The sequence below is a fragment of the Chaetura pelagica genome, unplaced genomic scaffold (assembly GCF_000747805.2).
Source record: "Chaetura pelagica isolate M959 unplaced genomic scaffold, ChaPel_1.0 scaffold346, whole genome shotgun sequence".
Lineage (NCBI taxonomy): Eukaryota > Metazoa > Chordata > Aves > Apodiformes > Apodidae > Chaetura > Chaetura pelagica.
Window position 1 is genome coordinate 2195946 of NW_009953797.1, and position 25825 is coordinate 2221770.

Sequence of the window (25825 nt, forward strand, 5' to 3'; positions counted from 1 at the left end):
AGAAGACAATGACAAAAGAAAACCTAAAAACATTTTTAATAGATATCCTGATAAATGCATTATTTATATCTGAAGGGCATTCAGTAAGACTGTATGCCAGACGTTCATCAAAACTACAAACAAGAAATCCAGTAAACCAAAATATATTATTTACCACTCAATATGCATAATCATTAGGAGTACTTTTGTCCTACACAGCTCACTTTCAAGAAGCAAAAAATGTTATGCCACACAGAACTATTCACAGAGCCACAGAATGCTTTAGGATGGAAGAGACATTTAAAGATCATCTAGATGCAACCCCCTGCCATGGGCAGGGACACCTCCCATTAGACCAGGTTGCTCAAGGCCTCCATCCAACCTGGCCTGAAACACTTGCAGGGATGGGGCTTCCACAACCTCCATGGGCAACCTGTGCCACTGTCTCACCACCCACACAGTTAAGAATTTCCTCCCAGTGTCTAATCTAAACCTTCCATGTTTAAGTTTTCATTCATTACCCCTTGTCCAGTCACTACAAGCCCTTGTAAGAAGTCCCTCTCCAGCTTTCCTGTAGGCCCCCTTCAGGTACTGGAAGACTGCTATAAGGTCTCCTTGGAGCGTTCTCTTCTTCAGGCTCAAAATCCCCAACTGTCTCAGCCTGTATTCATAGGAGAGGTGCTCCAGGCCTCTGATCATCTTGGTGGCTCTTCTCTGGACTTTCTCCAACAGCTCCATGTCCTTCTTATGTTGGGCGCTCCAAAAATGGACACAGTACTTACTCCAGACAGCATCTCCTGAGAGCAGTGGGAGAATCACCTCCCTTGATCTACTGGTCACATCTCTTTTGATGCAGCCTAGGATGTGGGATTTCTGGCCTGCACATAATGGACTGTTTCTTTTGAAAAGGGAAAGGAATGAAAATCCATCCAGAGCAAAGAAAAATAAATTACACTTCAAAACAGTAAGATGGAATGTCAATTCAGTACAGGCTGAACCATGCATATTTAACACAAAAAAAAAAAGTTAATTTGGACTCCAGATTAGATAGCAGTTCCCAACAGCCATTAAAAGAAACAGAACCAAGCCAGGACTAAGTCATTTATTCACTGTTCAAAATCTGAAATGAATCTCCATTATTTGGATCTCAGTAGTAGACTAGTGGCAGTAGCTCACCTCTGGGTGCCCTGGACCACCTAATCATGAGTTGCTATACCATTTAAAGCAGTACACAAAAAACCACTAGACATGCACCTAGCTAGACAAGTACAAGCTGTTAGTCAGGAAAGGTTGAAGAGTAGCAGCAGCAGATCAACAGAGGGGTCAACTGTCACTGATGCTTTTCTTGCATCAGACTTCTGAAGAATTGCAAAATGGTTTTTCTTCCCCAAAGCTCAAAAGGAAGCCTTTAAGGCATAACAAGACAATGAGTCAAACATCCAAGTGAAACACGACATTTTTACTTGAAGCAACAGAACAATTTCACAAACGTGAGATTAATTTTTTATCATACATCGGTAACTGAGTACTGTATGCTGCTTATACTGAGTGTACTCTAAATTGGTCAGCTCAAAAGCAGAAGGCACATGGTTATTAAACTGGACTGAAATGTATGTTAAATCTAATTCAAAGGAACAGGGTATGATCATTTAGAGGTATCACCACAATACTGGAAACCTATCACTTCAATTAAGAGAACAGAACAACCTGCATCTACCTGCAATAACTGTACTGGCACAAACATATAATTGTAAAAATTGATACGACAAAATTCCTGCCCACTTTGTTGCTACATAAAGACAGACACAGACAGACACACATCCCCTGCGTGTCCCTGTTAATCTAATCTACTCAAAATCAATCTGCTAACAGGAAAGCCTTACAAAATTGCAGCCACAGTTATATTCCAGAGGTCACACGGTTGCCATGCATGCACCCCCATGTAAGCATTTCCATTTGGATCAGTAAAACATTTTTCAAATAAATCTCTCAAATGTCCTCAGTTCCAACTCCATGGTTTTCATTACCAAGTCTCTGAGGTTTACCTGATTCCTTTCTGTTGAAAACCAACTTGAACGTCCTATTCCAGAGAGCACCTACCTCACACTAGCTGTTATGAGGCATTCCCTAAAGCAGATAAGCATAAAGCTAATTCAAAGTAACAACTTCTAGACATGTATAACAGAGACATTGGGCCCTCAACACCAACTGTTTCATTCTCAAGATGTGCTTGTGTTGCACTGCACTATTACCTAATGTACATAAAGCCACAGAGCTAAGTGAACTGACCATGCTCAGACAGTTTTTGGGAGCTATGAAGACAATTTTGCATATTCATCTGCATATAAATTTAATTCCCACTGGGAAATGAAATTGTTGTATTTTTATCTCTTTGAGCATTTTCCCATTTTAGAACTTTGTACAGGATTGAGGCCTTGTGAAATGTAACGTTTATCCTAAACTGTTATCCTGCATTGCCTAATTACTAAAACACTGAGTTAATTACTACGAACTACATAACTGATGGAGGGAAAGGAAATGTCAAGATGCTAGAGAGACTCTCCTTTAAAAGCTGCATCTTTGCATCTTGCCAGTAAGTTAATACCAGTGGGAGCAGGAACTACAAAATACAAAGTTTCCACTGTGACATCAAACATTTTCCATTCAGTTTGATTTCTCTACTTCCTGAAAAGTACAAGTGCCCACACAGGGACAAAGACTTCCATGCTTATTTTTCATTTGTTCCTCTTGCCTCTATGATGGCTTAGCTTTTTACCTTCACATTGCACTTCACAGCTTCACCTTTCTCAGAATAGATCTGTCTCAACAGATTACATCTTTCTTGACACTGCACAGGAGAAGAAAGGCACTTGCAGCAACATTGCTTCCACAGTTGTACTCAACAGTTCCATATGGAGGTCAGATGAGGAAGCAGTTTTGCAAGGTGGAAGGATCTCAGTTAAGCAGGTACCAGAACCATTCTTCACCACAGTTTGATTATGAGGGAGTGGGACGAAAATTATTTTGTTCAGCATCAAACAATTCTCTTGAAGTTAACAGACCAAATCTTGGTATTTGCTTGCATTCTGACATGGCTTCAAGGTGTTACAACCTAACTCAATTCAGTAAAATTAAAGGGGCTACTTCAATTTAGGTGACTAATCTAAGTCTGCCAGTCCTGATTAGCATCCTATTTACTAACCTAAAAATTAATAATTGATTTTGGTCTATTTACATCAATCACAGAAGAAAAAAAATCCTTAATGCTCTGCGCTAGGATGCCAGTATTAAACAAACATGCTTATCAGAGACTCTGGTTTTGTAATGGTTAAGTGAAATAGCTGTATCAGTATGAAGCTTTGATTTTTAACAAATCAACTATTAAAAAAACCTGATTTATTCTTGCCTTTTATAATCTTTTATATTTTTTTAAAATTCCTTTTTATTCCAGCAATATAGAAGTTGCTCAAACTATACCCAATGTTTATGATTGGTTACCAGCTAGAACAGCTCATCTCATGCATCATTCCAACAAGTAGATTTTTGGACAAAAAAAAAACCAAAACAGAAAACCACTTCAGAACTGAGCAGATCATCTGCCAGAAGCACCAACCAGTAAGTGAAAGGAATGTACTGCAGAAGCAGCAACATGCTGTCACAAGTTGTCAGATCTGACCACCACTGTTTGTCAAACTGCTGATGAAACAGACTGCTGGCTTAGCACTAAACTGATACAAGACAGACACCTCACAGAATATTTTTATTGTCAAGATTCAGCTTGACACCTCAGCAGAGCCAAAACAGCAGATGTCAACTAATAATCCTTCCTACCAAAAAGCCCCACAAGGTTTACATCCTAAGTTGGGATGCGAATAGCAGCTCAATGTGGTTTATTACCAGCAGTTTAATATAACAAAAAAAAATCCATCAAAACTGCTTCTCCTTTTGGTAGGGCACTCTTTTCTTAAGGTTATGTAAAATAAAAACAAGCAGTTCTTAAAATTAGTTCTGATTACTTAGTTCTGACTCTAGTGCATACACATTAAATGTATGGGAAGAACTATGACTGATACAGCAAAACTGTAGAATTACGCTTCCACTGCTGCTCTTCCAAGACTATTCACTGAAAATAAGCTAGGAAAAATAATTAACCAAAAGCACCTGAGGTTCTGCACTTCAGATAGACTGAATGTATGTGAAGATTAATTGAAAATATTAAAAACAAAACCACAAACAAACCCCCTAAACTTTAAAAAAAAATTACTTGGGGAAATGCAGATTCATTTGCAGGCACGCAAAAGTAAGTGCTACTTGCAGGATGTCTTTGATAAACATCTACTGTAAAGTATAATACAAACTAAGTGGAAAACTACCTAATAACAGCACAGCCTAGTTTCTTTTGCCTCACACACACACCCACCATTGTCATATTAGCTGTAGGATTAGTATGTCAAACCAAGAGCCATGCCTGGTTTCCTGCTTCAATTTCAAAATACTTTCAAAAGATCAGTACAAGTATTTCATCTTGGACTTCAAGTAAACTTAGACACAGAAATTACTTCAAATGGATATTTTTAACTTCTTCCAGTCAGCACCAAGTACCCGTGCAAAAAGTTCACATCTATCTGTAAAAGATCTCATAGGTTATACTCTTTCACTTACATTACAGCAAATCCTATTAAGAACAACAGGACTACACATAAGCTTTATTTTCAAGGAATGACAGTTCCTCACAGAACCTAAAAATTTTAACAGGAACATGGCAACTTCATGAAAACAACCTACTCCTAGAAAAAAAACTGCCTACAGGACAAAATACCAGAAGCAATTCACCAATTAACTATGGACTAGTTGCAGATCAAATTGAAGTTATACAGAATAAAAGTGTGCTGGTTCAGCACTTAGTAACTGGAAACAAGTGCTCTTCACATAGTAACGATGCAACATATCCCTCCAACTGATTTGTCAAAAAAACCCACACTTTGAAATCTTTCTGTACCTTACTGGACCCAAAATACAGCAGTTATTTGTAAAGCTTGAATAAAACATAAAAAGCAATCGTCTCAGGGTTATGACTGGATCAAGTTTTTATCTTGGGACACAGAGCTCAGAAGCAGCCTGTTAGCTAAGCCATGTCTGAATTCAGCAATTATCTCATTCACGTATTCAACAGTACTGTCATGACTAACTCTATAATGTCACTTGATCAAAGCAACGCATGTAATCCTGCTAACACCGGCTGTGTCTAGTGAGCATCTCAGTTGCAATGTTGACTTAACCAGGTTAAGATGACTTCATCTCTCTTCTTTGGTTCCCTCAACTGAATGGATACAGTTGTTTATAGACTCCCAGTGAACCAGGCTGAGATTTATGTTAAATGTTTCCTTTGAATGGGCTATTTTTTAAACACAGATGGGTTCCTCTATTTAGTTTAACAGACAACCTTGGCAACCTGAAGGAGCAGAGGAACACAAGTCAGCAGGTGGGGCAAAAGGAGAGCAAAGCCAGCTTCACAAAATACTTTTGTCAGCATTTTTTGTCTTTCAGGCAAAACCTGCACTTTCAGTAGGCTGGGTTTTCTTGGGTTTGGGGCTTTTTGTTGTTGTTGTTTAATGCCTACTACAAGAACGTTACAGCTTTTCTTGACAAATGCATTCTACACTAGTGGAGTAACTTCCAAGAGATGCCACTGTTGAAAACAAGGGAAGTGCTTTGCACAGAGACCTCCATGGTCAAGTACTTGAGTGAAAGGCCCAAGAGAATGACTACGATAATTAAGTTAGTGGCAAAAAAAAATTTCCATACATTTTCCTGTACAAAAGTATGCACAACAAGAAAAAAAGCTCAACAGACTGCTGTAATGTTTTTCCTCCCATTCACTGCATACATGTGGGGAAATGTATACAGTCACAAAACTGAGAGGACCTCAACAAAAGACTTCAGAGAAATTTCTCCAGGCATCGCAAAACAAGAGGACAGGAAAAAAGTATTTAAGCCAGTTTAAATTTGTTTATAAACATACAATTCTCATTGCAGAAGTGAGTAGTTAAAGGAAACAAATTTTAACTGAAGTCAGCAGTCATTAAGCATTTCAGGTTAGTTTTCAGTTTGAACAGTCGTCTATGAATCACTAGTCTAGACTGTCTACGCAGCAAGTACTTTCTTCCTCGTGTTACCAATCATAAAAGTCTACATTTTATGATCTCAAGAAAACTTCAGTTTTTTATAGGTGCTAAATTGCAGTCTGTCGATACTAGCATGGAACCTTTATGAAATATACACAGTGTAAAAAAAACCCAACATCTAAGATACTAATTTCAAAAGACTCATTTCTCAAGTTCACCTATTCTAAGGCACAAAAAAAATATAAATCCTGATACAGCACTCAACTAATACCTTGAAATGTCATGTTACTTTGAGAAAACGCAACATGGAGATTGCTTTTTGGTACGTCTACTTAAGAGAGTCACTGATTTTTTTCTGTTACACCTCCTTCTTCCCCCTTCATGCAGCAAAGTCTTCCCATGTCTTAGCACGGAAGAGCACTCAGGATTGTCATCTTTCCCCTCTCCCTGGCCCCTCAAGTTGAAAAGCTCCCATACCTTTTAACTATGATTTGCAACTCTATTTACTTACTTACCTTGGAATATTGAAAGGTGATCAGCATTTACCTTGTCTAGGTTGACTTCCTGTTGTACAGGTACAACTAAGATCAGCACAGAGTTGCAGGTCACTCTATTATGCATTTCAAGTTTAAGCACAGGAGGGACATAGAAAAATTTGCAGTTCAAAGGACTTGGTAGTGCTTAAATGACACCCTGGACAACAGAAATGCTGAACTGACAGTATAGCTTTGGCACAAAGTACCAGGCACAGTCATCAGCTTCTAGGACTGATCAATCAATAGATTACGCTTGGGGATATACTAGTTCTTTTTGTCTTACATTTCTAAGTTTTTTCTTCCAGCTTCCTATTTAGAGATACACATAGCCTGTGTAACACTACTGGGAACTGTTCCAGAGTATTTCAACAAAAACTGATCCCTCTCATTCACTGACTCTGGCCCAATTCGGTGGTGAAAGAGGCAGGAGCAAGAAGTCACAGGAAAGAATTTTTATGGTCCCTATTTTCAAGCCTGAGTAGATTTGGACCATAGCAACAGAAAAGCTCTTGTATACCTCTCTGGGTTTTGCCCGGTAACTGAGAAAAAGTTTCACCTGCAGACGGTGAACTCAACTCAAAGGGACCAGGAGGTGGGCATATCACAGCCCCACAGAGTTCCCAAACTTACATGCTAGAGCACGAGTTACTGAACCGGTTGAATTAAAATTGTAAGCAGCTGCAAACAAACTTTTGCAGATGTTACTCATATATGCTTCACACCCGTAATTTGCAAGTCAAGTAATGCCAGTATTTATGTACTGTAAGTACATAATTATGTTGCTACGGAACATAATATTCCCTCTGTAAGACAGGCTCAGGATAGAGACTTAATTCACTTAAAAGCAGAATTCTGGTTGAGACTTCACATACCTATCATAATGCACATGCTGCTGCAACCTTTATACTCCTTATTGTGTGTGTGAATAGTCAGTGATTTCAGCGAGACTGCATATGTTAAAAGCAGGTTTCAGAAACACTAAGTCAATAATGTCTCTAATCTTTTATTACGCTTACGCTCAAAGTTCCAAGAACTGGACTTTAACATTAAAGTACGATGGTCAGGTTTCAAAAGCACAAATATGGCAAGAGTCCTGCTAACTACAAACTGGAAAAAAGTATTTCAGTTTGCTGAATCTACTGAAGTTTTAACAATACCACCTGAGTAACAGAATTGTTTGCTTTTCTGCTCACTGTGATGCAAAGCACCATACCTCTAACATCACCACCCAGGAGAAATTGATACTTTGGGAAAAAAAAAAAAAAAATGTGATGAGGCAGTGCAAGAATTTCCAGAAGTTTAGGGTGTTTGTTTTTTTCAGATCATGCAGTTATGGTCAGGTTAGGACTTTCAGTGCATTTTTTTCACTCCCAGAAAGAAAAAATCTTTAAGATGCAACTGAAATTGAGAGTCTATAATTTAGGAAGATAGCTATGGCATCTCTAAATACCATCAAAACAAGCTTTACAAGCCTTTTTAGTAACTCCATGTACAGCCATAAGAGTAGACAACACTGAAGTTTAAAATTGAGTTGCAATTACAGCAATTCCTACTTTGACGTCAGTTATTTCACTACAGGGTCAAAAAGGCTCCTTCTTACCTTTTCCACTGGAATTGAGATTATTTCCAACTGAGAATTTTCTAGAGTTGAAATAATTTTCCCTTATATAGTATGATATTGCTGTAGGCTTTTCCCCCCACATAATTCCATTATATACACCCAAAATTAATTAAAACAGTTTTCATATAAACCCTCAAGTATCTCAAGTACAAAAATCAAACAAGAAACATAAAATGCTACTACAGAATAGTGTTTGAGGTATGTATTTACACATCTAAAAAAAATAATACATTTATCAGAAGACCCACAGCTGTTTCATGCTGCTAAAAAAATACAGCAAAAAAGGTACAATTACATTTACATTCCCTGTACTTGTTTCTTAGTCTAGTGCAACATGTTCACTGTTAGGAAGATGATTTTTAAAAAATTATTTAGTCAGCAGAAGCTGAGGTACTCTCCTCTTCAAGAGATACTATTTCAGTTCTGAAAAGACCCTTCTCACTTACCAATAGCCTGACTTCAAACACCAGAAGCAAGAGTTAGCAGCAAAGAACTCCCCATTCTGTCCAAAGTCATGAAGCAACAAGAAGTGGAAATTCTTTTCAAAAGGGCGTTACAACTGAAAGTAGTTACTGATCATAAGTGTCCCCAAATGAAAAGATTTCCTTGCATGCTTTGAGAAATAAAAAAAAATAAATAAACTTGTCCTCCCTACTCCACCCAGAAATTCACATTTTAAAATGGGAAATTATTATGTATCAACACAGCTGGGGATATAATCAATCATCTGTCTCTGGAAGACCACAGAAGGTTTAAAGAGTGACTTCAAGTGAAGCTATTGAACAACACAAGCAATTGGCCACCTTTGTAAGAAATCTTGGAGTGTGATTTAATCATTAGAATTATTAATGAAAAATAAAATAATTTTTAAAAATTTCTTAGAACTGTTAAGACTGCTGAACACATTATGAATACATGTGAAAGTTTGGATTTTAACATGCAACTGCTGAGTCTTGCAAACCTTATGGAACTCAAAGGGAAAGAAGAAATACACAAGTGCATTTCCTTCTCCAGTTCCCTCTCTCTCATTACATCAGTTCTGGATTGCCAGGACAGTGAGACAGCTACTCTCTTCACCAGACAATGGGAATGTGTTATGTGAAAACAAATGAAAAGGCCTTAAGCATCCTGGACAACCCAGGCATAAAAATTTCATTTAACAGTTATTATCCCACTATTGCAATCTTTCACCTAACAGCAAAACACAACTTTTGCTGTATGCACATTTTTAGAAGCCTCAAAATACTAAGCAACCTGTAATAACAGGCAAAATAAACCACACTAAGCATCAACAAAATGAATAAGCTCAATTGACAGTATGAAAGGGCAAATTTATAGCCCATTCATAGTTATATAGAGGGAGTGGGATACAGTCTTGCTTTTCTTTTTATAACTAAAAGGAAATTACACTTTTCCACATGCTAAAATGCACTTGTCCTTATAAACACACCAATTACAATTTTGAAGCTTGCAGAAATGTGCAATCCTATTCTATGATAAATGTTTATTGGGAGAGCAAACAAAGAAAAAACAAACAAAACCGAAACAAATCACACAGCATTTAACAGTGCTTTGCTTTAACAATCACCTAGAAGGGAATGTACCCAGGTTGTATTTTACCACTGTGCAACCCCAGAGTTGCATTTGAAAAGAGAAATCCCTGGTAATCCCTAAAAAAATTTTGCACTCGAAGGTTTTACTTTTCCAGACATAGTCTTAAAAGCCAAGAAATTATTCCAAGTGCAAATATAAACTGGGACAAAAGCCCTGTTACATATATAGGAAAAAACTGCAATTCTGAAGAATGCATTAAATTAAGAACTTGGTCTTGGTCTAAGTATTACTACTCACCCGCTTTGGCCCGCTAAAAATCTTCCTGGTGTTTTCCTTAGATTTATCACTTTGTTTATTTGTGGATTTCTTATTGCCTTCAGGCACACCAGATGCATCCTCTGAAAACTCTAGAAGATCTGTAAAACGTAAATATAGATATGAAACAACCATACTGAAAGCTGTTGAACTGCTACAGCATTTCTTGCATCTGACATTTCCACATGTATAGCTTCTGAAATGATATAATAATCTTCATCAGAAAAATCAGCTTTGAAGACAAACAGTTCTGTATGGAGCTCAGGTTTACAGACTGGACTTTCATCATACATAAAAGGCATGTTACAAGTGACATGGTCACAATTATTATAGCACCTCTTGCCCACTGTGTAAGCTTCATGTTATTATTTCCCATTTTATGCTCCTGTGAGTCCCTGAAACTGACTTCTTACATATGCTTACTTATGGCTTACAGCTACAACTCAAAGCAACAGATGAATTAAACAGTAGATGGCATTCCCCAAAAGTGTAAAATTGAGATTTAGAAGACTTCCCACTATGATTACAACACTGAAGAATTGATCCCACTTCACAGTTGTCAGGTCAGAAAGCAGACACCTAGAAAGAACCACTAGAATGGCCTTTCAAGTGTATTCAACACTTGCCTTAGTAGTTGTTCTAGTACTCAGTTTTGGACTGTAAATCTTCAATGCATACATAGATCTCATTAAATCCTCCTTTTTTTTTTTTTTCCTTCCCTTTAAACTCGTATTTGAAGCATTATCCCTTGGAGACCAGCTTATGTTCTCTTCCTTGGCACAAACCAGGAGTAACCATAGCTTTCGAAACAGAAATAAAGACAGGCACAGAAAAACACTGCTTAATCTGATAAACAGTTCAGAACACTAATCCATTTCAGAGCTGCTGCTGTTTTTTGAAAACTGCACTGCACAAATAAGCAGGTTGGCTTGGTTACTCTTAATCCCAAGTGCACTCGCATCCAGTGAACAGAACTGGCCAAGTGCCTGAATAAGGAGGCAATCAGGTAAGTGCATTTCTAACACCACTTGCAAGGACACAAAACTTGTCTAGTCCCAGGTACTTAAATACTCTTAAAATAAGGCTCAAAAGCTTATTAAATTGCAGTAAACTTCAGTAGGCTTGGCAGCACCAAGGCAGACAGGATGCTCGCTCACTGCAAGGCACCTCCCAGAACTGGTTTCTCATCCTAGCCCACTGGTTTTCCCCTTAGTTGTACAATGTCAGCACAAGAGCTTAAGACGACATGAACAATCCCTCAGAAAATAACTGATTTAATCAACATTTTGATAAAATTAGTCTCATTAACTCATTAAACTATTTCCAAATTTATATAAAAGTTAAATTAGGCCTTCGCTGGAACTTATCAATTAGAAAAGTAAAAAAAAAAAATTGCTTTGGAATACATCCTTACGAATCCTGGAATACTTTTGAAGAAGTCCAGGCATCTAAGTCACTCAAGAAGGGAAAGATGTGTTTTCACCCACCAAATCAGGACAATAATTTGTGCCTTGCACTAAGACTTGGAGCTGGTATTGTGGTTAATAATTACTATAGCCCTCTATATCAACTAAACCACAAATTTACAATAATCTGAGTGTCTTTGACTTCTACTCCTATGATCTTGAACTATTCCATTTAAAGTTCAGAGAAGTTTCCTGATAAAAACATTTCAACTCATACTTACAACAGGACAATTGTACATTTTTTTATGTTGCTAGCATATCCGGTACTTATTAGTTTTGTAAGTTTATCTAAAATGCTTTTATTAGAGCAATGCTGTTGATGAGTCCTTCTAGGTATCCTAAAGTAACTCTAAATATCTTACCAGATTTTCAAATCTAAACTATATAGGGTGAGGGGGGAAAAGTCTTTTAACATTAACTCAGCCAGCCAAAGACACAAGTAGTTTGGTACACAGCAGTGACGCTTAATGAAGCTGATTTTCCACTGTCTCTCCCTCCTACGGATGTTCTTCTCCTCTATCCAACCATTTGCAAGACACTTGTAATCTTTGAGATAATTTGCTTGTCTCAGCTCAAACTGGAAAGATTTCCAGTGACCAACTAGAAAGCAGCACTGCAGTAAATTTCCCGTGGAAAAACAACCTCTTTTTGCTTTAGTGCTGGAGTGTAATTCTGCACAAGATTTTGGAGTTAAAACAGGACTCTTAGGCACTCTTAACTGAATAAAAATATTTACCTAATGAAGGTGATTCAGTTTTTGATGAGATGCAAATGAAGTAAAGAAAAATTGGGCAACCTTGCTCACAAAAATGAATTGAGTACTAGATGCTGATATATAAAAGCTATTATCCAAAAAAAGGTTATAGGAACCTCATCTTGATCACTAAAAACTAATTCATGACACAAGGGTTTAGTTATATATCAGAACCGATTTACAAAGCAGAAGACTAAGCTGAAATATTTACAGTACAATAACAGGATACCTGCTACTATAACTTAAATCAAGAATATTGTAGTTCATCATTACTATAGTGCTTATGAGATATATAGTAAAAGAGATGAACCAAATAAAACACACATGTTAGAGAGGGCAGATCTTTCTACCTTCCCTTAGTGGAAGGTTTCAGGCCAATGGCTCTATCCTGTTTATGTCAATCTACATAGGAATATGGAAATGTTCCATTTTAGTCACCACTTTCTGTTTTTCTTTTATGCCTGTAATTTTTTGGAATAATTTTATTGTCATTAGCCAAAATGAAATGGAGTAAAATAAGCACTTACATAGTCCTAGGTATCCCAGATGAACAGGAGGGAAAGAAAGCACTTTGAGACTACAAGTTCAGAAGTCAAATACATTAGAAATTTTAGTGACCCACCCAAGCTACTGACAACCATGGCAGAACCTTTTGAAAAAGACAGCAGCAAACTGATAGCACAGTTATCTGCAGAAATACAACACCATCCCAAAGATAAAGGTTTGCTCTTCAAAACTGAAGCTGAAAGTTATTTTTGGTTAAGTATTACTTTTCCTTGCGATTAGTTCTGATTTGTCTTTGATATGACTTCCCTCTGGTATTAAAAGTTTCTCCTTACTGGAGTCATCCTCTACTCTGGACAGTGAAACGGTACAAGAACTGTTTTGGATCTAGTAAAGTCTCATCAGTACTTTTAGCCCCTGGCACTCTGGCAGACTACACAGCTGGGGACCCAGGAGTCAAAGGAGGCTTTTGCTTCACTGGGTTGCTATACAGATTAAATAAAAATTTTAGACTGCAATGGTAAAAAAAAAAAAAAAAAAAGCATTAACTAGAACTTGAAGCTTTACCAGGAATCTCATGCTCATAAAGTTATAAATATCTTCATTAAAAAGAAATGTCTGAACAGTGTATCGGAATTTGAACGCTGGACTATTATGTGAAATTTTGTTTGACTTTTGTTCACCATTTATTTCCACAGGCAAGCCTATTATACCAGTGAACAACAGAAAAGACATTTCAGCGAAAGCATAACCAAAATTCACCTATTTTGCATTTTTTTTCTGTACTAACAATGTTGTCCATCCAGTTTTTGGTGCTTCCTTCAATTCCATTTGCAGAAACATTTAAATATGTATTATTAAACTTACTTTTCCCAAACTGTAAACCACTAGAGTGGAAAGAATAATCCATTTCCAGTTGAGTCATAAAATCTCTGCATAATGTTTTACACAAAGATTCTAAAATGTCTCAAAAATAGGCCTGTATTATGGTAAATAACTAAGTCAGTATTATGGGAAAAAAAATTGCAAGACTGTAACAGAAAGCATAACCTATATTGCGAAACTGACTATGCCATCTAACATTACTTACACACAGAACGTCAAAATCAGTCTTAGGAATTTCTGGGCAATCTGGGAACAGGAACACTACATTTTTATCTGTGGATTTATTCACTTATACAAAAAAACAGCACACACAGGACTCAGGCAGCATTAGTACCTCTCAGTACTGTTTGTAACTTCAGGAAAGGATTTTACTGTGCAAGATGTTCTAAAAGCTTTTTCTGAGGTTTGGATTAGAAAGTAGCATTTTCCCTGGATGCAGAAGTCACTTTCTTCAGTATGTAAAGATGGCCCCTCACAGCAATGTCACATACTTTATTGCAACTTCTGGCTTAGATTCCGAAGTCCTTGACAAATTCTCAGCATCATTTTATTTAAAGACCTTAATACTGATGTTCTGAGTGATCATGATGCCCAAGGATTTCAATGGTCTCAGAGAAGACAGCATGAAATATATCAAGGAATCCTACAAATTTTAGGGCAACACCAGATGCCCTATCTTTATTATTTTTATTACAGGACTGAACTAGGGAGTGGTCTGCAATTTAGGGCAGTAATTTCACATCACCCTTTCAGCAATCAGGAAAAAAAAAATGAAAGCAAAATCTCACCTGGCTACAATAGCACAAAACAGAAATCAAACAAGCAAAGAAGATGCAAAGTAATGGGGGAGTATCTCTCAGCAGAGGCACTGAGATAGCTCTTATTTGACAAGTGGAGAAGTGTATTTAAGAAACAAATTTTAACCTACCTGTGCCACAGGAATTTCTTACGAAAATATTTTAGATAAATAATCCATGATACCTCAGAGTATAATGGCCTCCTAAGTGAATGTAGTGCTGAATGCAAACTGGAGATATTTTGAGACTCCAGAGAACAGCAGCTGAAAGGATTATTTGATGGATCAGCACCTCAGATAAATTAACTGTATAAGAAATTTTTTCTTGGAATAAATGGCTGAACAAAAGAGTCATCAGAGAAAGGGACACAGATGTAGTATTTCATTAGCAGCTCTGTAAGTTAAACTCATTTTCCAAAGACGCTGGGTCACAACTGTTTCATCATAATTAGGTTTTATGAAAACAAATTAAGTGGATTTTTTTTGTTTGGAAAAACAATTGTCTCATATAACATTAGTATCAGTCTGCCCTTTCTAGAATTCACAAAAATAATCTAGATGTTACATTTACCTTTGATTAAAAGGCTTACAGACAATTCTGTTTTTAGTGACAACTTTAATTAGAACAGAAAAATTATCAACCTTGCTGAAGGCTTAAAAATGTAGTAACTTTAATGAATTGATAAAAACTAAAAAAATCCCCTCGAACAGCAGCAGTGTTTTGAAATACTTATTCCCAAGTCCACAATTATTTGTCATGAGACTTTAAAAAAAAAAAAAGATAAAAGAAATCTTTCAAAGTCACTCCTTTTCTTCTTCACCAACACATCTCAAGCGTGATCCAAGTCTTTATGTAGGAACCAGCCAACCACCAAGCAAGTCTAATTTTTCAAAAGCAAACACCAGAACTTGCTCAGCAAATTCTCCCTGAACAGTTTTTCTCACATCTGTGTGTACACACACACACAAATGTACCACCTATACAGAAGATGGAGATACCCGACAACTGGAAACAAAAGCAGAAATACATCAATGTGCAGAGGCACACACAAAGCCAGTCATCTAACTAGCACTCCACATGTTCTCAAAGCCTCTCCCTCGAGCTCTGCCTCCTCAGGTAAGTTAAAATTTGAGAAAGCTCCAAACGGTCTACAAAAATGTTCAAAAGCATAACACCCATAGATATTTCACATCTCTAAGGGCTACTTAAATTTATGTAGTCAGCTCCACAATTCTGAATCGATGTGGAGCTTCTGTGGGAAACTATCTACCTTCTAGGCATAGGTACTGTATGCTGAACAAACTAGTTAAGAAACTTCTGTTCAAAAAGAAAAAGCTCCACCTCTGGCAAGACATCAAGGGGTATAAAGCAGGCTTCAAGATAGCTATGAAACACCAGACAGGACCACAGCAGAAACAAGCAAATTTACCTTTTAGACTTCCAAATCAGTAGCACCCTTCAACAGTCTCCTAGCTATATTGCAAAATGAACAAAATACAAAGGTGAACTGAACTAAACTGAAATGTTAGGTATGCATTGAAGAAGAGTTTTGCTTACCTGCATGAGTACTGAGCTGGCTATCCTGGGAACAGTTTTCATTGTCATCAGAGGTTGACTGTAGTGAAGGAGATGGTGCAGTTCTACTTCGTTTTTTGTTAGCCTTCCTTTCTGCTATCTGCCACTCTTCATCTTCATCCTCGCTTTCACTCAAGTCATCAAACCCAAAGTACTTAATTTTGTAATTGGAACTTCCAGAACTTCGAGAGGCACCTTCATCTCCCCCTCCTTCATCTTGATCATCAAACCCAAAAAATTCTAATTTGACATCCTTTTTGGATTTGGTATTGCTTGGTCGAAACCTGGTTGTCGTTTTTGTAGTAGCAATGTCTGCTTTTTTTCTCAAGCGTCCAGCTTCTCCCAGGTCAGCAGGGGTTGCTGTGGTAAATTCATCGATTCGTTCCATGGTATCCTGTATAGTAACATTACAAACTGACAAGCAAGATGGATGTAGAACTGTGTAGTCTCTAGTCCGTCCAACTGTCCCTCTAAAACTGGTCCCACTACTTAAAGAAGTTTTTCTTGCTGGGTTCAGGCCGTCATTTGACTCACTATTTGCTTTGGATATAGACTGACTAGTGCCATCCATTAGCTTGTCAAAATTTGTTGCCCCCTGTGGTTTTGCTTTGTTGGATCGACAATATGTCCTACAGTTGCTTGGCCTTGGAATAGTTTGCAAAAGTTCTTCACTAATGGCTTCCTTTGGATTTTCATTATCTTCTTTATCACACTCCTCATCCTTGCTCTTCATCTCTGAGAGATGTTCATTGTCAAAATCTAATACATACTCTTCAGTTCTGGTGTCTTCAGTTTCATCCTCCCATACATACAAGTGAGTTCTTAATGGCCCCTTTGTCTGAGAGACTTCTGATGAAGAGTCTGCTGTTTTTCCAGTGTGGGAGTCCCAAGAATCAGTCAAGTCCTTGGCTTCAAAGTTGCATCCAGCAGCATCTACAGTTTCAGCATTGGTTTTGTTACTGTCTTCAACATTCTCATAGATGAAATGACTGTTCTTCTCATTATCTTCATTCAAATTCTGTATTTTATCTACAAGAAAAGATAAATTTATTACTAGAAACCACTATGAAAAAAATAATCACCCTTGCAGGGCAACTTTGAAGAGTCACACTAACAGCAAACATTTCGTGCTCAATGACCAAAAAAACCCGCCATGACATTACCCTCCTGGTTTATGCAAATACACTTTTTAAGCCATCCAGTTTCTTTTTTTTTCAGTAAAAAATCTTACTTGTTATTCATTAAAACCACCTATTAATCTATACAACCTACACAAAAGGAGAAAACAATCTGCAATGAACATTTCACTGAAGTCAATCACCATTCAATGCTTCACACAACTGACTTACAGTAAATAAACAGCAATTACAAAGCATTTTCTAACTATATAATAAAAACTTCCTTCTAATGCATAGGTTATAAGTCTTGTATTTTATTGTAATATAAACCCCTCCACAATCCTAGTTCTCATCAAGCAATTCCAACTACAGTGGTGTTTCAAATGAAAGTTTCGGCACTTAGATTTTGGTGCCTTATTTGTTTCACATGTCCTACTTTAAGTACTTTTTACTCTTGCATGCAACTTGAACAGGTAATATTGGAAACACAAAACACGTACAAATCAAATTAGCTAAGGTTGCATATATTATTTTTTTAATACTAAAAGATGCATTATAGTAGCCTATTGCAGTAAAGAAAGAGGATGCATAGGCAGGTTACAGGTGTTCCTTCACATATTCTGAGTCTAAGAACTAGAGGGTAGTGAGGCACATCACAGAAGAAATGAAAATCAGAATGCGCCGCAGAACCTAACAATGAAGAACATTTGCTGAAAATGATCCTATAATTCATTGTCTATCACTTAACTGCACAACTACTAGAACCAGTGAACATAATCCATTAACATACTGGTACTAAAATGCTCAGTCCCTATTACAAACTGTATTGTAAGTTTTGATCAATGGACCCTGAACAGAATGGCACACAACTTCAGCAACTGTTATTTTGCTGCTTCAAATTAAAATATTCAAACTTCCGTAAGAAATACAGAAAAAGCAGCTCTTGCCACATTTTTAAATTAAATCATTTTTGAAATGCACTTTTGAAACTTTTTTAAACTGCTGCCAGAAGTTTGTCTTGCACTTCTCCAGCCCATTGCTGGCTTGAATCTTATGCTGACAAAGAGAACAAATCTAAGACTTGTTTCCAGCTGACCAGCATCCACACAACAGTGTGGATGCCAGGAAAGACACTACTAAGTCTTCTATCTGTTGTCCTCGAAAATGGTAGGAAAAACATTGTCTTTGGTTTCCCCAAATACCAACAGCAGCTCAGTAGTTTCAATATCAGAGTTTCACAAAGATTGCATCTGCCATACCCTGTAGTTGGCACCTGGCACCCAAAGATACCCAGAAACACAAGTGTGGTACTTCCTGGAAACAAGATGGGCAGAAATTTGTGCTGTGCGACATTATAGCCAAACACAGGACCCAGCGTTGCTATCAACACTTACTGTACTGGCTGCCTGGGCCAGAAGAAGCAAGGTAAGAAGTCTGACTGGAATGCAGAAGATTATGACACATAGAAAAGTAGAAAAGTAACACAAGATAAACTGGAGAAACTGAAGCAACTGGGACGAGTAGAAAAAAAAAATACTAGAAAAATAAAAATACTTAGGACACACAGGCACAGAATGCTACACTAACAAAGGAAGCTTCACAGCAGAACACAGCCCCTAAGGTTCAAATTCGTGACACAGCAAATGCTGCCTCAACTGACCAGTACAATGAAGGCTTTAGCAGCCTTCAGCACTAGCCCTGACTGCATTAAACTTTATCAGCTACCCAAGAGGCACAGAAGTTTCACAGCACTGACCACAATGTTTCAGCCTTTCTGATCAGGAATGCGAGTACTGCTACTGTTTCAGGGACTTTGCTATTTTGCTTTCAAATTAAAATGGCATCATCTAAATGCCACCCTTGCACATACGGTTTATAAAAGAACTTTAAGGTGCAAGCAGAAAGTTCAAGTAAAAGAAATTACTACCAAGTCAAATCTTGAAGGAAATGAGTTTAACCCAAGCGGAAATTCCTTGGGAAGACAGAACAAGCAAAATCTCACAAACCAAATCTTTTCTGGGAGCCCAGCTGAGGTCTGTCATAGAAGTTTACATATTCAGCTAGAAATAAAAAAGCTCTTCACAGAACATAGGAAATGCAAAACTAAATTCCCCAAAGAACATAAGTCCTAGCCACCTCAATGATGGAATCTTGTTTAATCTTTCTCAGTGTCAATATGTTATACAAGAAATCTTGTTATTCCCATTTCAATCTCATGCTTGTGATAATCTAAGAGGCCAACCAAAATTAATCTGTAAGTAAAGACTGAGTTTCACAGTGTACAGTATGTTCCTTCCCCCCATGTTTAACATTAGTGTGCAACTGAGGACTACCATATTACTTAGGCATGAAAACCTGCAAATTAAACTCAAACTTCTCAGACTTTCCACTAAAATACACTCTTTCGCAGTCTCAGTTTTTTTTTTTCCATATCTGAGTGCATATTTACTTGAATTAATAAAGTCTAAGCAACATCTAAAATAAGTACATTTAAAGTATGTCTGTCTTTGCTGACTAAAAACTACTTTCTTGAATTGTTAGGAAGAAGCTGCAGCATGCATATCTGGAAAGGGAACAGTTTTCCCATCCTAAGGAAATCAGGGATTTTGAAGAGCTGTATTTCATACCGGAACCAAATAAATTCTCATCTTCTCAGGGAAGGAATAGAATACATGTGTCCATATGCTCACTAGAACCCAAGAGTCAAATAACTCAGGAATCTCTTTTAAAAAGGATAAAATTTTATTTTACATTGCCTTAGCTTGAATCAGTATCATCTTAGGTACAATCTGTACTCTCAAGCAGAAAAAACTACTAACACATCAGCCTGGAAACAGACTGAAGAGGCCAAAGACATGTAGAAATAGACATAACTTGTACACACAAATAACACTGACAAAAAATGGAAAAAAATTACCAAGAAATCGGCCTCCAAAGAAACATTAACTGTTCTGAAGAAGTTTTTTTGTTACATTCTTCTACTAGCATATCCCAAAAATCATTACTACACTGTAAGACATACTTTCACTTTATGTTAAAACTCCAGATTTTTAATCAGCAAAAGGACATTCACTGAGTGCACACTCATGTCTTTCACTGAAAGAATATTTCACCTAAAACATAATTCCTGAGTTCTTCTGTTCACTCATCAGTTCTGAAGCAATGTTTAGCTTTACTTTCAGTCGCTTGCCAAGAAGGTACTGTCAGTAAACAAGAGCTAAAGCCATCATCTACAAGGTGATGTAAGAAAGATGATCCTTATGACACTAACATCAACTACAGTGCTGCTTTTATTTAAAAAAAAAAAACAAACAACCTTCTTCTAATATGCATTTGATATTTTAATTAATAATAAATCTAAACAGACAACTAAAATTCACTCTTAATGAAAATAGTAATTTTCATGATGTAGTTACATACAGTGAAAAACTATTATTTATATTGTTCTATATTTTAGAATGTGCTAAACTTAGCCTAACATTTGTAGGACTTTAAGCAAGAATTACAGTCCCATCTAGTCATCTGTGACCTATTAAGAGAACAACATTTTCTACTCTATTATTGCAACAGCCTCATTTGGACAAACTGAAGCATCAGTTGAGAGATACACTGTAATAAGAACAATCCTGCTTCACATTTGTTTTCTCCATTTCATTTTTTCTGGACTTGCTGCACTGAGGTTGTTACACTTTTTATTTCCTAGAGTGGCTCCTATTTTCAACTTCAATTTCCCACTTACCCAACCTGCCTGCTCTTCTCCATGAGCTCAGTCAGCCCAAAGTAAAAAAAAAAATTATGAAACTGAGGTAGCATTTAACTCCTCAATGCCAATCTCCACCACCAGAAACAAAGAGGTACTTCAAGACATTAGTACCCCTGCATATTATTAACAGTTGATCAGACAGGGGTAAGGCTGTACCACCATACATACATATAGTCCTTCCAGTACTGAATTCTTTGTTTCTCTTATTCTGTAAATGTCAGTAAAATCACTTTCTCCAGTCAGCTCACCTGACTAATAAAAAACAAATCCATTCTATTCCAGTCAAACAGTTTTCTTGGTGGTTTATTATATGTGTACGAAATTATTTCAAACACCGAACGCCCCTCAACAGCTCCATCTGTACCCCAGTAGGATTTCTGTTGCCTTTGAGGAAGCTGTACATTGTTTTAAGTACCTGCATAAAACCAACTTAGAATTCCGAGTTCTCTGAAAAGACTATAAGTATCAACAAAATCGTAATTCTCATTTTTCACTCTCAGCTAGTAATTTGACACAGCATAAAAACTTACATGGCAAAAAAAATAGCAGTTGATCTCCTCCTTTATTTACACCTATCAGATAACAACATTTTAAAATCACCCAGTACTTCAGAAAGTCTTCGTAACTGCAGCAGGGAGGTTTTTTCATCTCTAATAGCAAGCAAGGCTGACAGAAAATGTAACCAGCAAACCACCAGAGAGAAAGTTTAGCTTTAAAAGCTGAAGCATTAGAGGAAATTTGAGCAGTGACATTTAAAGGAATACTCTGTCAAGTCAGTCTTTTAATTTCCTCAGTTGGTCAACTGCTGTCAGACTGAAGCTTCTCCACCAGAAATTGATGCAAATTACTTGCTAACTGCCCAAAGGTGTACAATAGTAGCAATTCTGGCAAACTTTATTTTTAAAATTATTATATTTATCTATAGTAACTATTACGCAAGTAGGAAACATGTAGCATTTTCTCCCTGCTTTCTGTAAGAAAATGAACTTTTAATTGTTAGATATTCTGTAGTTCGAAAGAGTAATGCAGCTTCTCCCAACTTTTACCGCAATTAGGCTCTTTTGAGGCTCAAGCATCAGAACACATCTCCCATGTAATTTCAGATCAGAAACAGCAAATAACTATATAATCCACCAGAGTGCCTTTTTTCATCCACATACTAGCACAATATTCCTAAGAACCATAACAATCTTCTGTAGTAATCAAGATTTGTTTTCTGCTTAAATCTCTAAAACTTATTACCAGAATATGAGAGAAGCAATTTAAATGACTGGCAGGCCTAAATTAAATGTTAACTAATAAAGAAAAACACCCACACATCTATATCGCTATTTTATACTCTAGTTTGTCACTAGCAAGATAGGGATGTTTTAAGTAAAGCTGATGAATTGGAAAAAAAAAAAAAAAAAAAAAAAAAGAAGAAAAAGAAACAACTACTCTTTCCTACAGAATACTTCAATATGTTTTCATACCCAGGGATACACACAGACTTCACAAAGCAACATGGAAGTTATGATTATTCTGAGTCAGATTTGTAAAGTCACCACTAGAGACAAACAAAATCAAGTTCATACACTGCAAGATACTAAATGTATGTGAAATACTAGTTTATGCATCTCTAGATATACAAAAATGTTCAAACAGTGGGAACGTAACCGAATTCTGAGAGTACCACTGCTTCTTCAGTAATAAACCTTTGCTTTTTTCAGTAATAAATCCTTAAAGATTAAGCAGATGCATGAGCCTTACTGTATAATTTAGACTAGAAGATAAAAAAAGAGAACACTATGTATTTAATATAAGCACTTACTTATTAGATGAAACAAATGCTGTTCTACATATCCAACAAAACAGAAAATGCCTTCTGGTTACCATGATTAGCTACAGTGGGACTACCCTTTGTCTTCTCATTTTTAAGATCATGTACAAAGGGAAAAATGCAACAGTAGATTTACTTTTTTTTTAATGATCAATTAATTTTCTTTAGAAATATTCTTCAGTTGGACATCTTTGATAATTTTGACAATAGGATTTCTCAGTTTTCAACTTTATTCTTTCACTAAGTAGCTATAATACACCTCACTCTTATTTAAAAATGTTTTTCTTCCTAAGAAACTAATGTCCACCTGAACACATGCTCCCAAATAGCCCTCAGAAGCATTACTACTTCTTCACTGTATATGAGAAATGGAAGAAACAGCGCCTCACCCACAAAATATTTAGTTTGATCACAGTAATAAGAAAAGAGACCACATAATTACAGACTTGTTGGAATGATGAAAGGTCAAAGAAAACATGAAAGGCTTTCAGAAACTGTTGTACTGAAAACAATCACTTTTTTAAAAAAATAATTGTATGCCATCCATAAAGTATGCATTTTAAACTGAATGTTATGAAGAAAACAAGGTAAGTTACTAATTGAAAGACAAACTACAATATGCTTTTTACCTTCAATCTTTAATTATATATGGTCTTAAAGAACAAAAAAGTGAAGGCAAATAGATTTTTCCAGAGCAAAAGCCATACGAGACTAGTTAAGAAGGGCCTCTGGTACCAAGTCAAGCTGCCTTGTAGCACAGGCAGTAAACATAAATAGAAGACACTAAGGAATCTCCTGTTCACCTGGCTCAAAAAACATCAGTTCTGGACTCATGATGAAATAAGAAAAAAATTGCTAGAAGAACCAATAAAGAGACCATCTGGCAATTTATCTCCACAATTGGTAAGTGATTGTAGTCACCTTATGTTGTATCAAAAACAGCAAAGAGACACAGATACAATTGCATAAAGGTTTTAAAAATGCAAGAATATGAGTAATTCTAAACCTGACCTTTGACTGCCCCCCCCCTGCTTGAAACGGTGTGGAACACATTCCTTGCTTTCTCACCTCCAGTAAGGACAAGTACACATAAGAGGGAAGTTACTGGCACAAGCTACAGAGACCTGAGACAGGCACTGTCCAACATCATCCTTAAAGTACAAGGCAGTTTTCTGTGAAACAAGTGAGTATGATCCCAGGACAAAACAATGAGACCTAGCAAGAGAAACAGTTCAGTAAGTAATTAACACCAAGTTTTCCTACTAGTGAAAGGAGCTACAGGCAGAGAACACTAGAAACCACCTGCAAATATCTGGGGAGAAGGAAGCAGAGAGTAAATGCTGGGGAATGGAGACTACAAAGAACACACTTTGCAGTCTAACATTAACTGCCTACAATCAAACACTACATGCTTTTGTTAACAAGTCCGTGAGACAGCTGCAGTACCTTATGTGCTATTTTTAAGGTACCTTGAGCACAGAGCAGTTTCTTCAGCTGCAAGAACAATGACTCAATGTAAATTTCTGTCCTGAGCAGATTTGGGCCCCACAGAACAAACAAAACTTGTTTCTCCACAACTCAACCACCACCCCCTGCAGTCTCCTCAACACCAACCTGTTTGACTGGGCAGCAGACAGTACGCACGGCAGATCACGCGCAGCAACGTGTGCTGACTAGTCAGCTTTCTGATGCCTTGGAAAACGGATTATGGACCTCGATATAACTACATGACTTTTACCAGCATGCAGACAAGAGACAAGTAAGGGAACAGATTAATGCATTCAACTCATTTTCTCACACCACAATTTTTCATGACGCTTGAAGCAGCTTTTTATCTTGGAATTCTCTCCTTACCCCTCAAAGTTTGATCAAAACTGGTTAACAAACACAAATATTATCAGGAAAGTGAAAAACACAAAAGGAAGTCAACATTAGCCTTAGTATGCTAAGAAAACCTGCTAATATTATCACATACTCAAAATAAATGCTTATTTCTCCTACTCACTCATGGAAGAGTTGCCAGTATTAAATGTTAGCTCTACTAACTTCAACTCCAGGTTAGTTTTCTCATTCCTAGCAATTCTTGACGAATGCTAACCAGAGCATTCTTCAAGCTACACATGAAAATATACTGCCTTCCTAAGCTTTTGTATCATGAGACCTCATGAGCCTTTATTGCTGTGGTAACTAGCTGTAGAAGCTAGTTTTAATACTGAAAGAGCATGACTGAATTATTATACATAGGAAATAAATCCATAAACTCAAACTAGGTTTATTTTAGTATTTGTCACCCTAAATCATGCAATTAATTTAAAAGTATAGATGTTAAAGTTAGCTAGTAGCACTGAGTTCTTAAAAAGGGCCAGCAGGTGGCATGATGCCAATTTTATTTTCCTCTATATCTCTTAAAATAGACATCTGACTGCCAAGACAGATGTAAAAGCAAGAAAATGAAACATCAAGGAAAAGAAGGCAGTAAGATTAAGAAAAAGTGTATCCAAGGCCTTCAGATCCCCACAGCTACAGAGGGCACATACACTAACTGGCTACAACTCATCACCAGACGTAAAAACCAGTGTAAGCTCATTATGAGCTACAGCTCTGCCTGACGTTCCTTAACACTCAAGCATTTCTTACGGCTCTGTTACACCATCACAGATGTTCCTAAGCATAAAGCTACATCACTTTACAACTCAAAGCTGATCAAGCTAAAAGACAAATCTTCACCAGGTGCTTGTATCCCATTCCTTATTTCTGGGAACAGAGCCCAAATAAAACACACACAGTGTCTTCTGATTTGGACAGGAAACCAGGAACTGCAGAGAAGCCATTCTTTCCCCCAAATACGAAAACTAATTTCATTACAGTTCCCCACTTCTACTCCACATTGGAAATGAAATGTTTTAGTTGGTAAGAACAGACTAAACTCCTTTGATGGATTTTCTGCCTATGACTGAACAGCTGGGAAACAGAAACAAGCTTATGGATATAAAATACACAATTCTAAGAAATGG

General features: G+C 36.9%; 1 protein-coding gene across 1 annotated transcript in view; it reads right to left on the bottom strand.

Annotated features, from left to right (window-relative positions):
- The window catches only part of WAPAL (wings apart-like homolog (Drosophila)), a 64064-nt gene that overhangs the window by 29623 nt on the left and 8616 nt on the right, over positions 1 to 25825 (bottom strand). Inside the window, exons 2-3 of the mRNA XM_010001118.1 lie at positions 16094 to 17140; positions 10113 to 10231 (exon numbers count right to left, since the gene is read on the bottom strand). Of these exons, the coding sequence (XP_009999420.1) occupies positions 10113 to 10231; positions 16094 to 17140 (1166 nt within the window). The remainder of the gene's footprint in view (positions 1 to 10112; positions 10232 to 16093; positions 17141 to 25825) is intronic.